The sequence below is a fragment of the Oncorhynchus tshawytscha genome, linkage group LG18 (genome assembly GCF_018296145.1).
Source record: "Oncorhynchus tshawytscha isolate Ot180627B linkage group LG18, Otsh_v2.0, whole genome shotgun sequence".
Lineage (NCBI taxonomy): Eukaryota > Metazoa > Chordata > Actinopteri > Salmoniformes > Salmonidae > Oncorhynchus > Oncorhynchus tshawytscha.
In genome coordinates, this window is record NC_056446.1 from 44,651,872 (window position 1) to 44,668,912 (window position 17,041).

Consider the following 17,041-nt stretch of genomic DNA (forward strand, 5'->3'; position numbering starts at 1 on the left):
ATGCCTCATGATTGGGTATCGCTCTGTTTAAGTAGACTGTGATTTTGCTATGGTCTGATAGGGGTGTCAGTGGGCTGACTGTGAACGCTCTAAGAGACTCTGGGTTGAGGTCAGTGATAAAGTAGTCTACAGTACTACTGCCAAGAGATGAGCTATAGGTGTACCTACCATAGGAGTCCCCTCGAAGCCTACCGTTGACTATGTACATACCCAGCGTGCGACAGAGCTGCAGGAGTTGTGACCCGTTTTTGTTGGTTATGTTGTCATAGTTGTGCCTAGGGGGGCATATGGGGGAGGGAATGCTGTCACCTCCAGGCAGGTGTTTGTCCCCCTGTGTGCTGAGGGTGTCAGGTTCTTGTCCGGTTCTGGCATTTAGGTCACCACAGACTAGTACATGTCCCTGGGCCTGGAAATTATTGATTTCCCCCTCCAGGATGGAGAAGCTGTCTTCATTAAAATATGGGGATTCTAGTGGGGGGATATAGGTAGCACACAGGAGGACATTTTTCTCTGTTAGGATAATTTCTTTTTGAATTTCTAGCCAAATGTAGAATGTTCCTGTTTTGATTAATTTAATGGAGTGAGTTAGGTCTGCTCTATACCAAATTAGCATACCCCCTGAGTCCCTTCCCTGTTTCACACCTGGTAGTTTGGTGGATGGGACTACCAGCTCTCTGTAACCTAGAGGGCAACCAGTGGGTCCATCTCCTCTATACCAGGTTTCTTGCAGGATGACAATGTCTGTATTACCGATTTCTTTGGTGAAGTCCGGGTTTCTGCTCTTTAGGCCAAAGGCAGATGACCTCAGGCCTTGGATATTCCAGGATAATATAGTGAAGGCTTTTTGTTCCATAGAGTGTCCAATGTTGTTGGTCGTGGTTTAGCCTCAGGCCAGTAAGTGTGAGCAGAGCCTGCTGAGCATCTGGTACATGCCATTGGCTTGGGCGAGTGTGAGAGTGGGGGTTGGGACTGTTTGCCCGCTCACTACCTGGGCGTATGTGTGGCTTCCATGTTGAGGCCCTCTTTGCGGGGGTGGGGTGCATGGGGTGGGCAGGAGTGGCATAGGTCTGATCTGAGGGGGCCTAAATGGAGTGTGGGCATGGTTGACGCGGGGTGGGGGTGTTGATTGGTTGGGGTGGGGGTGTGGATGTGTCTGGGTGTACTGTGGTCTGGATGTAATTCCTCTTGGCGTGGGTCCTCTATGTGTAGGTCCAGGGGAGGTCCTGCAGATCTGGGAGGGTGTCTCGCTGGTCTGGGTGGGGTGTCTATTGATCTGTTGCTCCTGTGTAGAGTGTTGGGGATACGTTTGAGAGCGATGTCCTTTAGAGTCCGGGCAAAGGTGGGCACTGCTGCCTTGTAGAGGTGGACCTGGTCATAGAGGCTGTTCAAGTCCAGGGTGGAGTGGTGGGCCAGGAAAACGTTTGGTTTTGAGGCACAGTCACGGGAAATACTTGCATTTACCCGCTGTATTGTGGCGGGGTGGAAGTCTTTTCGTGGTAGCAGGGTGGAGATAACCACTTGTGCGTTGGGGAAAGTAGAAGAAGCCTTTTCAATCACTCCCTTCAGTGCTGTGGCCACTCTTTCCCTCTGTGCTCTCAGGTCGTTTGTGCCTGTGTGTATTATTATGTGGCTGGGTGAGCCTAGTTTGGCCTCAGACAGAAGGTCTAGGGCGCGCTGGGTGTTTGGACACCAGAGTTTAGACACACTGTGTTTGGGAAAAAGTTTTTTTCTTCGATATATTTCCCATTTGAGTCCATAAGTAGTACAATCTGTGTCTTGTGTTTGTCCTCAGTGGGTGTGGGGGTTGTCAGAAGGGCTATCAGGGTGGCTGACAGGGGGTGCTCAGAGGGGGTGAGAGCCGCTGGGCTTGGGGTTCTTCATTTGTCTGTTGTGCTGTGATGTCGACTCTATGGTCAGGGTCTGGTATGGACTGTTCTGCTGTGGTGTCGACTCTATGGTCAGGGTCTGGTGTGGACTGTTCTGCTGTGGTGTCGAGACTTTTGTTGGGTGCTGAGGTGGGCTGTTCTGCTGGCTTCTCTGTGGGGGTGGCCACCTCTCTAGTGGGTTGTTCTCTGTCACACTCCGTCCCCCTCAACTTCTCCTCCATCCCCCTCACCCTCTCCTCCATCCCCTCAACCTCTCCTCCTCTCCTCCTCTCTCTCTCTCCCCTCTCTCTGTGCCGCCCCTCTCTCTCTCCCCTCTCTCTGTGCCGCCCCTCTCTCTCTCCCCTCTCTCTCTCTCTCTCTCTCTCCCCTCTCTCTGTGCCTCTCTCTCCCCTCTCTCCCTCTCTCTCTCTCTCCCCTCTCTCTGTGCCGCCCTCTCTCTCTCTCCCCTCTCTCTGTGCCGCCCTCTCTCTCTCTCCCCTCTCTCTGTGCCGCCCTCTCTCTCTCTCCCCTCTCTCTCTCTCTCTCTCCCTCTCTCTGTGCCGCCCTCTCTCTCTCTCCCCTCTCTCTGTGCCGCCCTCTCTCTCTCTCCCCTCTCTCTGTGCCGCCCTCTCTCTCTCTCTCTCTCTCTCTCTCTCTCTCTCTCCCCTCTCTCTGTGCCGCCCTCTCTCTCTCCCCCTCTCTCTCTCTCTCCCTCTCTCTGTGCCGCCCCTCTCTCTCCCCCTCTCTCTCTCTCTCAATTCAATGGCTTTATTGTGATGGGAAACATATTTACATTGCCAAAGCAAGTGAAGTAGATTTTAAACAAAAGTCAAATTAACAGTAAATATTACACTCACAACTTCCAAAAGAATAAAGTATTTTCTAATGTCATGTGTAAATAGTTAAAGTACAAAAGATAAAATAAATAAGCATAAATATGGGTTGTATTTACAATGGTGTTTGTTCTTCACTGGTTGCCCTTTTCTTGTGGCAACAGGTCACAAATATTGCTGCTGTGATGCACACTGTGGAATTTCACCCAGTAGATATGGGAGTTTATCAAAATTGGGTTTGTTTTAAATTCTTTGTGGATCTGTGTAATCTGAGGGAAATATGTCTCTCTAATATGGTCATACATTGGGCAGAAGGTTAGGAAGTGCAGCTCAGTTTCCACCTCATTTTGTGGGCAGTGAGCACATAGCCTGTCTTCTCTTGAGAGCCATGTCTGCCTACGGCGGCCTTTCTCAATAGCAAGGCTATTCTCACTGAGTCTGTACATAGTCAAAGCTTTCCTTAAGTTTGGGTCAGAATTCTTCGTTGGTGACTGGATCCCAGACCTCACAACCATAATCAGTTAATCTGGAAAATGTAAATTATAATATAACTGGTGGTACAACTCTGTTTCTTCCTTCAGCTGTAGTGGCAATACCACTGGCATGACCCTGACCCTAACCCTGACCCTAACCCTGACCCTAACCCTGGCATAACCCTAACCCTGGCATGACCCTAACCCTAACCCTACCCCTGACATGACCCTAACCCTGACCCTAACCCTATCCCTGGCATGACCCTGACCCTGACCCTAACCCTACCCCTGGCATGACCCTGACCCTAACCCTGGCATGACCCTAACCCTGACCCTAACCCTGGCATGACCCTAACCCTACCCCTGGCATGACCCTGACCCTAACCCTACCCCTGGCATGACCCTAACCCTGGCATAACCCTGACCCTAACCCTGGCATGACCCTGGCCCTAACCCTAACCCTGGTATGACCCTGACCCTAACCCTGGCATGACCCTAACCCTGGTATGACCCTACCCATGACCCTACCCCTACCATGACCCTAACCCTGGTATGACCCTGACCCTGGCATGACCCTAACCCTGGCATGACCCTAACCCTGATGGGAGCTGACCAGCTAAATGAATAGGACAGATAGGAGCTGACCAGCTAAATGAATAGGACAGATGTGAGCTGACCAGCTAAATGAATAGGACAGATAGGAGCTGACCAGCTAAATGAATAGGACAGATAGGAGCTGACCAGCTAAATGAATAGGACAGATAGGAGCTGACCAGCTAAATGAATAGGACAGATAGGAGCTGACCAGCTAAATGAATAGGACAGATAGGAGCTGACCAGCTAAATGAATAGGACAGATAGGAGCTGACCAGCTAAATGAATAGGACAGATAGGAGCTGACCAGCTAAATGAATAGGACAGATAGGAACTGACCAGCTAAATGAATAGGACAGATAGGAGCTGACCAGCTAAATTAATGGCTGTCTACTTTCTCTCTCCCTCGTTCTGTTCCTCCTCTCCTCCTGTCTTCTCCCTCAACCTCATCCCTCCTCCTGTTCCTCCTCTCCTCATGTCTTCTCCTCAGTTGTCCTGTCTTCTCCTCAGTTGTCCTGTCTTCTCCTCAGTTGTCCTGTCTTCTCCTCAGTTGTCCTGTCTTCTCCTCAGTTGTCCTGTCTTCTCCTCAGTTGTCCTGTCTTCTCCTCGGTTGTCCTGTCTTCTCCTCGGTTATCCTGTCTTCTCCTCAGTTGTCCTGTCTTCTCCTCAGTTGTCCTGTCTTCTCCTCAGTTATCCTGTCTTCTCCTCAGTTGTCCTGTCTTCTCCTCAGTTATCCTGTCTTCTCCTCAGTTATCCTGTCTTCTCCTCGGTTGTCCTGTCTTCTCCTCAGTTATCCTGTCTTCTCCTCAGTTATCCTGTCTTCTCCTCAGTTGTCCTGTCTTCTCCTCAGTTGTCCTGTCTTCTCCTCAGTTGTCCTGTCTTCTCCTCAGTTGTCCTGTCTTCTCCTCAGTTATCCTGTCTTCTCCTCAGTTATCCTGTCTTCTCCTCAGTTATCCTGTCTTCTCCTCGGTTGTCCTGTCTTCTCCTCAGTTATCCTGTCTTCTCCTCAGTTGTCCTGTCTTCTCCTCAGTTGTCCTGTCTTCTCCTCAGTTATCCTGTCTTCTCCTCAGTTATCTTGTCTTCTCCTCAGTTATCCTGTCTTCTCCTCAGTTGTCCTGTCTTCTCCTCAGTTGTCCTGTCTTCTCCTCAGTTGTCCTGTCTTCTCCTCAGTTGTCCTGTCTTCTCCTCAGTTATCCGGTCTTCTCCTCAGTTATCCTGTCTTCTCCTCGGTTGTCCTGTCTTCTCCTCGGTTGTCCTGTCTTCTCCTCAGTTGTCCTGTCTTCTCCTCAGTTATCCTGTCTTCTCCTCAGTTATCCTGTCTTCTCCTCAGTTATCCTGTCTTCTCCTCAGTTATCCTGTCTTCTCCTCGGTTGTCCTGTCTTCTCCTCAGTTATCCTGTCTTCTCCTCAGTTATCCTGTCTTCTCCTCAGTTGTCCTGTCTTCTCCTCAGTTGTCCTGTCTTCTCCTCAGTTGTCCTGTCTTCTCCTCAGTTGTCCTGTCTTCTCCTCAGTTGTCCTGTCTTCTCCTCAGTTGTCCTGTCTTCTCCTCAGTTATCCTGTCTTCTCCTCAGTTATCCTGTCTTCTCCTCGGTTGTCCTGTCTTCTCCTCAGTTATCCTGTCTTCTCCTCAGTTGTCCTGTCTTCTCCTCAGTTGTCCTGTCTTCTCCTCAGTTATCCTGTCTTCTCCTCAGTTATCCTGTCTTCTCCTCAGTTATCCTGTCTTCTCCTCGGTTGTCCTGTCTTCTCCTCAGTTATCCTGTCTTCTCCTCAGTTATCCTGTCTTCTCCTCAGCCCTCCTTCTGTTCCTCCTCTCCTCCTGTCTTCTGTTATAGTTTTGAACCAACACATTTTACAGACCCACACAGTAACCTCTCTTTCTGCATCTCTCCTCAGTGCTCAGTGTGAGCGTAACCCCTGGGTGGTGTTGACCTCTACCTTAATAGAATGCTGCAGAGGTCACGGGTCAGAGGTCAGACTGGACCTGGGTCAGGAGATCATGAACATGGTCCGCTCCCTCTACCCCTCCAAACACAAACTACCTGCACAGGTAACAGCTACCAGTGTGTGTAGAACTAGACAGTGTAGTATAATGGTATTCTGTGTAGAACTAGACAGTAGTATAATGGTATTCTGTGTGTAGAACTAGACAGTGTAGTATAATGGTATTCTGTGTAGAACTAGACAGTAGTATAATGGTATTCTGTGTGTAGAACTAGACAGTGTAGTATAATGGTATTCTGTGTAGAACTAGACAGTAGTATAATGGTATTCTGTGTAGAACTAGACAGTGTAGTATAATGGTATTCTGTGTAGAACTAGACAGTGTAGTATAATGGTATTCTGTGTAGAACTAGACAGTAGTATAATGGTATTCTGTGTAGAACTAGACAGTAGTATAATGGTATTCTGTGCGTAGAACTAGACAGTGTAGTATAATGGTATTCTGTGTAGAACTAGACAGTGTAGTATAATGGTATTCTGTGTAGAACTAGACAGTGTAGTATAATGGTATTCTGTGTAGAACTAGACAGTGTAGTATAATGGTATTCTGTGTAGAACTAGACAGTAGTATAATGGTATTCTGTGTGTAGAACTAGACAGTGTAGTATAATGGTATTCTGTGTGTAGAACTAGACAGTGTAGTATAATGGTATTCTGTGTGTAGAACTAGACAGTGTAGTATAATGGTATTCTGTGTGTAGAACTAGACAGTGTAGTATAATGGTATTCTGTGTGTAGAACTAGACAGTGTAGTATAATGGTATTCTGTGTAGAACTAGACAGTGTAGTATAATGGTATTCTGTGTGTAGAACTAGACAGTGGTATTTTTTTAATTTTATTTCACCTTTATTTAACAAGGTAGGCTAGTTGAGAACAAGTTCTCATTTGCAACTGCGACCTGGCCAAGATAAAGCATAGCAGTGTGAGCAGACAACACAGAGTTACACATGGAGTAAACAATTAACAAGTCAATAACACAGTAGAAAAAAAGGGGGAGTCTATATACAATGTGTGCAAAAGGCATGAGGAGGTAGGCGAACAATTACAATTTTGCAGATTAACACTGGAGTGATAAATGATCAGATGGTCATGTACAGGTAGAGATATTGGTGTGCAAAAGAGCAGAAAAGTAAATAAATAAAAACAGTATGGGGATGAGGTAGGTGAAAATGGGTGGGCTATTTACCAATAGACTATGTACAGCTGCAGCGATCGGTTAGCTGCTCAGATAGCTGATGTTTGAAGTTGGTGAGGGAGATAAAAGTCTCCAACTTCAGCGATTTTTGCAATTCGTTCCAGTCACAGGCAGCAGAGTACTGGAACGAAAGGCGGCCAAATGAGGTGTTGGCTTTAGGGATGATCAGTGAGATACACCTGCTGGAGCGCGTGCTACGGGTGGGTGTTGCCATCGTGACCAGTGAACTGAGATAAGGCGGAGCTTTACCTAGCATGGACTTGTAGATGACCTGGAGCCAGTGGGTCTGGCGACGAATATGTAACGAGGGCCAGCCGACTAGAGCATACAGGTCGCAGTGGTGGGTGGTATAAGGTGCTTTAGTGACAAAACGGATGGCACTGTGATAGACTGCATCCAGTTTGCTGAGTAGAGTGTTGGAAGCCATTTTGTAGATGACATCGCCGAAGTCGAGGATCGGTAGGATAGTCAGTTTTACTAGGGTAAGCTTGGCGGCGTGAGTGAAGGAGGCTTTGTTGCGGAATAGAAAGCCGACTCTTGATTTGATTTTCGATTGGAGATGTTTGATATGAGTCTGGAAGGAGAGTTTGCAGTCTAGCCAGACACCTAGGTACTTATAGATGTCCACATATTCAAGGTCGGAACCATCCAGGGTGGTGATGCTAGTCGGGCATGCGGGTGCAGGCAGCGATCGGTTGAAAAGCATGCATTTGGTTTTACTAGCGTTTAAGAGCAGTTGGAGGCCACGGAAGGAGTGTTGTATGGCATTGAAGCTCGTTTGGAGGTTAGATAGCACAGTGTCCAATGACGGGCCGAAAGTATATAGAATGGTGTCGTCTGCGTAGAGGTGGATCAGGGAATCGCCCACAGCAAGAGCAACATCATTGATATATACAGAGAAAAGAGTCGGCCCGAGAATTGATCCCTGTGGCACCCCCATAGAGACTGCCAGAGGACCGGACAGCATGCCCTCCGATTTGACACACTGAACTCTGTCTGCAAAGTAATTGGTGAACCAGGCAAGGCAGTCATCCGAAAAACCGAGGCTACTGAGTCTGCCGATAAGAATATGGTGATTGACAGAGTCGAAAGCCTTGGCAAGGTCAATGAAGACGGCTGCACAGTACTGTCTTTTATCGATGGCGGTTATGATATCGTTTAGTACCTTGAGTGTGGCTGAGGTGCACCCGTGACCGGCTCGGAAACCAGATTGCACAGCGGAGAAGGTACGGTGGGATTCGAGATGGTCAGTGACCTGTTTGTTGACTTGGCTTTCGAAGACCTTAGATAGGCAGGGCAGGATGGATATAGGTCTGTAACAGTTTGGGTCCAGGGTTTCTCCCCTTTGAAGAGGGGGATGACTGCAGCAGCTTTCCAATCCTTGGGGATCTCAGACGATATGAAAGAGAGGTTGAACAGGCTGGTAATAGGGGTTGCGACAATGGCGGCGGAAAGTTTCAGAAATAGGGGGTCCAGATTGTCAAGCCCAGCTGATTTGTACGGGTCCAGGTGTTGCAGCTCTTTCAGAACATCTGCTACCTGGATTTGGGTAAAGGAGAACCTGGAGAGGCTTGGGCAAGTAGCTGCGGGGGGGGGCGGAGCTGTTGGCTGAGGTTGGAGTAGCCAGGCGGAAGGCATGGCCAGCTGTTGAGAAATGCTTGTTGAAGTTTTCGATAATCATGGATTTATCGTGGTGACCGTGTTACCTAGCCTCAGTGCAGTGGGCAGCTGGGAGGAGGTGCTCTTGTTCTCCATGGACTTCACAGCGTCCCAGAACTTTTTGGAGTTGGAGCTACAGGATGCAAACTTCTGCCTGAAGAAGCTGGTATAATGGTATTCTGTGTGTAGAACTAGACAGTGTAGTATAATGGTATTCTGTGTGTAGAACTAGACAGTAGTATAATGGTATTCTGTGTAGAACTAGACAGTGTAGTATAATGGTATTCTGTGTAGAACTAGACAGTGTAGTATAATGGTATTCTGTGTAGAACTAGACAGTAGTATAATGGTATTCTGTGTGTAGAACTAGACAGTGTAGTATAATGGTATTCTGTGTAGAACTAGACAGTGTAGTATAATGGTATTCTGTGTAGAACTAGACAGTAGTATAATGGTATTCTGTGTGTAGAACTAGACAGTGTAGTATAATGGTATTCTGTGTGTAGAACTAGACAGTGTAGTATAATGGTATTCTGTGTAGAACTAGACAGTAGTATAATGGTATTCTGTGTAGAACTAGACAGTGTAGTATAATGGTATTCTGTGTAGAACTAGACAGTGTAGTATAATGGTATTCTGTGTAGAACTAGACAGTGTAGTATAATGGTATTCTGTGTGTAGAACTAGACAGTAGTATAATGGTATTCTGTGTAGAACTAGACAGTGTAGTATAATGGTATTCTGTGTAGAACTAGACAGTGTAGTATAATGGTATTCTGTGTAGAACTAGACAGTGTAGTATAATGGTATTCTGTGTAGAACTAGACAGTAGTATAATGGTATTCTGTGTGTAGAACTAGACAGTGTAGTATAATGGTATTCTGTGTGTAGAACTAGACAGTAGTATAATGGTATTCTGTAAGTAGAACTAGACAGTGTAGTATAATGGTATTCTGTGTAGAACTAGACAGTGTAGTATAATGGTATTCTGTGTAGAACTAGACAGTGTAGTATAATGGTATTCTGTGTGTAGAACTAGACAGTGTAGTATAATGGTATTCTGTGTGTAGAACTAGACAGTGTAGTATAATGGTATTCTGTGTAGAACTAGACAGTGTAGTATAATGGTATTCTGTGTAGAACTAGACAGTGTAGTATAATGGTATTCTGTGTAGAACTAGACAGTGTAGTATAATGGTATTCTGTGTGTAGAACTAGACAGTGTAGTATAATGGTATTCTGTGTGTAGAACTAGACAGTAGTATAATGGTATTCTGTAAGTAGAACTAGACAGTAGTATAATGGTATTCTGTGTAGAACTAGACAGTGTAGTATAATGGTATGCTTTGTGATATTACTGGTGATAGTACTACCCCGAAAGGTATACTAATCTTCGTGTGGAGAGGAGATGACTGAACACTCTTTTAATTTAAAGCCTACAGAATGAAACCACTAGAGCATGATGGGAGAGCGATTGATATCCGTATATTACCACCATGCAGCCGTGCACCTCTCTATTTAACATGTACTGCATGTGTCCCCCTCCCATCCCCCAATCCCTCATCCCTACCTCCCTCCACCCTCCCTCCTTCCCTCCCTCTCCCCCTCCCTCTCCCCTCCCCCTCCCTCTCCCCTCCCCTCCCCTCCCTCCTTCCCTCCCCCTCCCCTCCCTCCTTCCCTCCCCCCTCCCCTCCCTCCCCTCCCCTCCCTCCTTCTCTCTCCCCCTCCCTTCCCTCCTTCTCTCCCCTCCCTCCTTCTCTCCCCTCCTTCCATCCTTCCCTTCCCTCCTTCCTTCCCTCCCTCTTTCCCTCCTTCCTTCCCTCCCCTCTCTCTCCCCTCCTTCTCCCCTCCCTCCTCCCCCCTTCCCTACAGTGTATCAGACACATGTCCTCTCTGCTCCTGGATCAACCAGGCCTACGGCTCCCAGCTCTTAAACTGATGACCGAGAGTCAAGACCCACAGCTGTTAGAGCTGGTCCTGGATCAGATCAACAACACCACCGAGGTAACTGACATACTGTATTGCTCCGTGTGACACACAGAATGGGTCTTCTCCTCCCTATGACACACAGAATGGGTCTTCTCCTCCCTATGACACACAGAATGGGTCTTCTCCTCCTTGTGACACACAGAATGGGTCTTCTCCGTATGACACACAGAATGGGTCTTCTCCTTATAACACACAGAATGGGTCTTCTCCTTATAACACACAGAATGGGTCTTCTCCTTATGACACACAGAATGGGTCTTCTCCTCCGTGTGACACACAGAATGGGTCTTCTCCTCCGTGTGACACACAGAATGGGTCTTCTCCTCCGTATGACACACAGAATGGGTCTTCTCCGTATGACACACAGAATGGGTCTTCTCCGTATGACACACAGAATGGGTCTTCTCCTCCCTATGACACACAGAATGGGTCTTCTCCTCCCTATGACACACAGAATGGGTCTTCTCCTCCCTATGACACACAGAATGGGTCTTCTCCTCCGTATGACACACAGAATGGGTCTGCTCCGTGTGACACACAGAATGGGTCATCTCCTCCGAGTGAAACACAGAATGGGTCTTCTCCGTGTAACACACAGAATGGGTCTTCTCCTCCGTATGACACACAGAATGGGTCTTCTCCGTGTGACACACAGAATGGGTCTCCTTCTCCTTATGACACACAGGATGGGTCTCCTCCGTATGACACACAGAATGGGTCTTCTCCGTGTGACAAACAGAATGGGTCTTCTCCTCCGTGTGACACACAGAATGGGTCTCCTCCTCCGTATGACACACAGAATGGGTCTTCTCCTCCGTATGACACACAGAATGGGTCTTCTCCGTATGACAAACAGAATGGGTCTTCTCCTCCCTATGACACACAGAATGGGTCTTCTCCTCCCTATGACACACAGAATGGGTCTTCTCCTCCCTATGACACACAGAATGGGTCTTCTCCTCCGTATGACACACAGAATGGGTCTTCTCCGTATGACACACAGAATGGGTCTTCTCCGTATGACACACAGAATGGGTCTTCTCCGTATGACACACAGAATGGGTCTTCTCCTTATGACACACAGAATGGGTCTTCTCCTCCGTGTGACACATAGAATGGGTCTTCTCCGTATGACACACAGAATGGGTCTTCTCCTCCCTATGACACACAGAATGGGTCTTCTCCTCCCTATGACACACAGAATGGGTCTCCTCCTCCGTGTGACACACAGAATGGGTCTTCTCCTCCGTGTGACACACAGAATGGGTCTTCTCCTCCGTGTGACACACAGAATGGGTCTTCTCCTCCGTGTGACACACAGAATGGGTCTTCTCCTCCGTGTGACACACAGAATGGGTCTTCTCCTCCGTATGACACACAGAATGGGTCTTCTCCTCCGTATGACACACAGAATGGGTCTTCTCCGTATGACACACAGAATGGGTCTTCTCCTCCGTGTGACACACAGAATGGGTCTTCTCCTCCGTGTGACACACAGAATGGGTCTTCTCCTCCGTGTGACACACAGAATGGGTCTTCTCCTCCGTATGACACACAGAATGGGTCTTCTCCGTATGACACACAGAATGGGTCTTCTCCGTATGACACACAGAATGGGTCTTCTCCTCCGTATGACACACAGAATGGGTCTTCTCCTCCGTATGACACACAGAATGGGTCTTCTCCTCCGTATGACACACAGAATGGGTCTTCTCCTCCGTAATGACACACAGAATGGGTCTTCTCCTCCGTAATGACACACAGAATGGGTCTCCTCCTCCATATGACACACAGAATGGGTCTTCTCCGTATGACACACAGAATGGGTCTTCTCCGTATGACACACAGAATGGGTCTTCTCTTCCGTATGACACACAGAATGGGTCTTCTCCTCCGTAATGACACACAGAATGGGTCTCCTCCTCCATATGACACACAGAATGGGTCTTCTCCGTATGACACACAGAATGGGTCTTCTTCTCCGTGTGACACACAGAATGGGTCTTCTTCTCCGTGTGACACACAGAATGGGTCTTCTCTGTATTACACACAGAATGGGTCTTCTTCTCCGTGTGACACACAGAATGGGTCTTCTCCTCCGTGTGACACACAGAATGGGTCTTCTCTGTATTACACACAGAATGGGTCTTCTTCTCCGTATGACACACAGAATGGGTCTTCTTCTCCGTGTGACACACAGAATGGGTCTTCTTCTCCGTGTGACACACAGAATGGGTCTTCTGCTGTTAGCCAACCCCTCCATATCACACATAGTAGTATAATTTGGTTGTAGAGGCTGGAGCAACCAGCTGTTTAGGGGTTAAGAGTACCGGTACCTCCTGTATATAGCCTCCACATTGACTCTGTACCATAACACCCTGTATATAGCCTCCACATTGACTCTGTACCGGTACCTCCTGTATATAGCCTCCACATTGACTCTGTACCATAACACCCTGTATATAGCCTCTACATTGACTCTGTACCATTACCCCCTGTATATAGCCTCCACATTGACTCTGTACCATTACCCCCTGTATATAGCCTACCCCCACATTGACTCTGTACCGTACCCCCTGTAGCCTCCCCTCTGTATATAGCCTCCACATTGACTCTGTACCGGTACCCCCTGTATATAGCCTCCACATTGACTCTGTGACTCCGGTACCCCCTGTATATAGCCTCCACATTGACTCTGTACCGGTACCCCCTGTATATAGCCTCCACATTGACTCTGTACCGGTACCCCCTGTATATAGCCTCACATTGACATATAGACATTGACTCTGTACCGTACCCCTGTAGCCTCCCCCTGTATATAGCCTCCACATTGACTCTGTACCGGTACCCCCTGTATATAGCCTCCACATTGACTCTGTAGCCTCCCATTGACTCTGTACCCCCTGTATATAGCCCTACATTGACTCTGTACCCCCGGTGACTCCCCCTGTATATAGCCTCCACATTGACTCTGTACCGGTACACCCTGTATATAGCCTCCACATTGACTCTGTACCGGTACCCCCTGTATATAGCCTCCACATTGACTCTGTACCGGTACCCCCTGTATATAGCCTCCACATTGACTCTGTACCATAACACCCTGTATATAGCCTCCACATTGACTCTGTACCCCTGTATATAGCCTCCACATTGACTCTGTACCGGTACCCCCTGTATATAGCCTCCACACTCTTGACTCTGTACCGGTACCCCCTGTATATAGCCTCCACATTGACTCTGTACCGGTACCCCTGTATATAGCCTCCACATTGACTCTGTACCGGTACCCCCTGTATATAGCCTCCACATTGACTCTGTACCGGTACCCCCTGTATATAGCCTCCACATTGACTCTGGTACCCCCTGTATATAGCATTGACTCCACAGCCTTGACTCTGTACCGGTACCCCTGTATATAGCCTCCACATTGACTCTGTACCATAACACCCTGTATATAGCCTCCACATTGACTACCCCTGTATATAGCCTCCACATTGACTCTGTACCCCCTGTATATAGCCTCCACATTGACTCTGTACCGGTACCCCTGTATATAGCCTCCACATTGACTCTGTACCGGTGCCCCCTGTATATAGCCTCCACATTGAACACCCTGTATATAGCCTCCACATTGACTCTGTACCGGTACCCCCTGTATATAGCCTCCACATTGACTCTGTACCGGTACCCCCTGTATATAGCCTCCACATTGACTCTGTACCATAACACCCGGTAGCCTCCACATTGACTCTGTACCATATAGCCTCCACATTGACTCTGTACCGGTACACCCTGTATATAGCCTCCACATTGACTCTGTACATAACACCCTGTATATAGCCCATTGACTCTGTACCCTGTATATAGCCTCCACATTGACTCTGTACCATAACCCCTGTATATAGCCTCCACATTGACTCTGTACCGGTACCCCCTGTATATAGCCTCCACATTGACTCTGTACCATATAGCCTCCACATTGACTCTGTATATAGCCTCCACATTGACTACCCCCTGTATATAGCCTCCACATTGACTCTGTACCCCTGTATATAGCCTCCACATTGACTCTGTACCGGTACCCCCTGTATATAGCCTCCACATTGACTCTGTACCGGTACATTGACCCTGTATATAGCCTCCACATTGACTCTGTAGCCTCCCATTGACTCTGTACCACCCCCTGTATATAGCCTCCACATTGACTCTGTACCGTATATAGCCTCCACATTGACCCCCTGTATATAGCCTCCACATTGACTCTGTACCGGTACACCCTGTATATAGCCTCCACATTGACTCTGTACCGTAACACCCTGTATATAGCCTCCACATTGACTCTGTACCATAACACCCTGTATATAGCCTCCACATTGACTCTGTACCATAACACCCTGTATATAGCCTCCACATTGACTCTGTACCATAACACCCTGTATATAGCCTCCACATTGACTCAGTACCGTAACACCCTGTATATAGCCTCTACATTGACTCTGTACCATTACCCCTGTATATAGCCTCCACATTGACTCTGTACCGGTACCCCCTGTATATAGCCTCACATTGACTCTGACCATTACCCCCTGTATATAGCCTCCACATTGACTCTGTACCATTACCCCTGTATATAGCCTCTACATTGATAGCCTCCAGCCTCCACATTGACTCTGTACCGGTACCCCTGTATATAGCCTCCACATTGACTCTGTACCATTACCCCCTGTATATAGCCTCCACATTGACTCTGTACCATTACCCCCTGTATATAGCCTCCACATTGACTCTGTACCGGTACCCCCTGTATATAGCCTCCACATTGACTCTGTACCGGTACCCCTGTCCACATATAGCCTAGCCTCCACATTGACTCTTATTCTTATCCATATTTGTTTAAACTGCATTGTTGGTTAGGGGCTCGAAAGTAAGGATTTCACTCAGGTCTACATCTGTTGTATTCAGCGCATATGACAAATATAATCAGATTTGATATGGGAGCTGATCAGCTAAATGAATAGAACACACCACAGCATGCACACACTCACACACAGTGACACAAACTCAAAAGGGGAGTTCAGGGGTCACGGTAGGACATAGATGAAGGAGGAAACTTGAGGTTGGGGTCTCCTGTGATTTTAACCATGTACCCTGTCTCCCAGGTGTGTGACTCTACCTGCGACCCAGAGCTCCTGTCTCTCCTGCTGGATGCTGGTCTCCTGGTGGGGTGTGTACCGTCCCCCCTCTACCCTCCTCTCAGCGCCCACCTGCTCTCCAGACACCGGGAGGGAGGTTGGGACGTGGAGAAGGCTGCGTCAGAGCTGCTCCAGGCTGGGTACCGAGCTCAGGCCGGCTCCCTGCTTCTGGTCTACCGTGGAACTCACCCGGGCCTCAGCACGTTTACTACAGCGCTCACTGTCATTAAGAAGTGGCTCTGAGGTACTGGAGAGGACACCGGACAGACGCTCTTATTGACTCTAGATGGTTTAGCCGCTGTCATTGTGTTTCATAATGTTATCTCTATTCATTACTAGAAACAAATTGGCTCTGAAAACCTCATACACTGAGTGGCTGGGTGTTGTCGCACGCACACCAGCTCTCTCTCACTAGCACTGTAATTGGCTAATAGGATGTTGTTGTTTCATGTCATTAAGTGGACGACTCATTCTGCTGTTTTTACGATTGGCTGTCCAGTGTTCTGATACACGTGCTTTGACCTGAAATATAACACAAATAAAGAGTTAAAATCCATATTAATCCAATTAAATACTAATTGTTGTCCTACAATTGATTAAGTTGGAAGGTGATTTGAAATAGATCTGTCTAATGAGCTGGTTTTCCTGGTTGTATTCAGTGATTATCTTTTCCAGTCGTTTGTTTGTTGTTGTTCCTGGATCCACGCGGAGTCGTCTTGACAGACTATTTTTTAGGTCTGGAAAACATCTGAAAGTTTCCCTTTTGGAAACGGCTTTCTTCTTCAGAGACCGTAGGGGGAGCGGGTAGGGAGGGAGAGAGTGGAGAGAGTAGGGAGGGAGGGACAGAGTGAGGAGGGAGGGAGGGAGGGAGGGAGGGTAGGGAGCTAGAGAGAGAGTGAGGAGGGATGCTAGAGTAGGGAGGGAGGGAGAGAGAGAGTGAGTAGGGAGGGAGGGAGAGAGAGAGTGAGTAGGGAGGGAGGGAGAGAGAGAGTGAGTAGGGAGGGAGGGAGCGAGTGAGTAGGGAGGGAGGGAGCGAGTGAGTAGGGAGGGAGGGAGCGAGTGAGTAGGGAGGGAGGGAGGGAGGGTAGGGAGCTAGAAAGAGAGTGAGGAGGGATGGTAGAGTAGGGAGGGAGGGAGGGAGAGAGAGAGTGAGTAGGGAGGGAGGGAGAGAGAGTGAGTAGGGAGGGAGGGAGAGAGTGAGTAGGGAGGGAGGGAGAGAGTGAGTAGGGAGGGAGAG

General features: G+C 48.1%; 1 protein-coding gene across 1 annotated transcript in view; it reads left to right on the forward strand.

Moving 5' to 3' along the window:
* LOC121840009 (neuroblastoma-amplified sequence-like) overlaps positions 1–16,382 on the forward strand; it is a 64,428-nt gene extending 48,046 nt beyond the window's left edge. Inside the window, exons 4-6 of the mRNA XM_042301126.1 lie at positions 5,658–5,811; positions 10,493–10,624; positions 15,772–16,382. Of these exons, the coding sequence (XP_042157060.1) occupies positions 5,658–5,811; positions 10,493–10,624; positions 15,772–16,047 (562 nt within the window). The 3' untranslated portion in view covers positions 16,048–16,382. The remainder of the gene's footprint in view (positions 1–5,657; positions 5,812–10,492; positions 10,625–15,771) is intronic.
* The last annotated feature ends 659 nt before the right edge of the window (positions 16,383–17,041 follow it).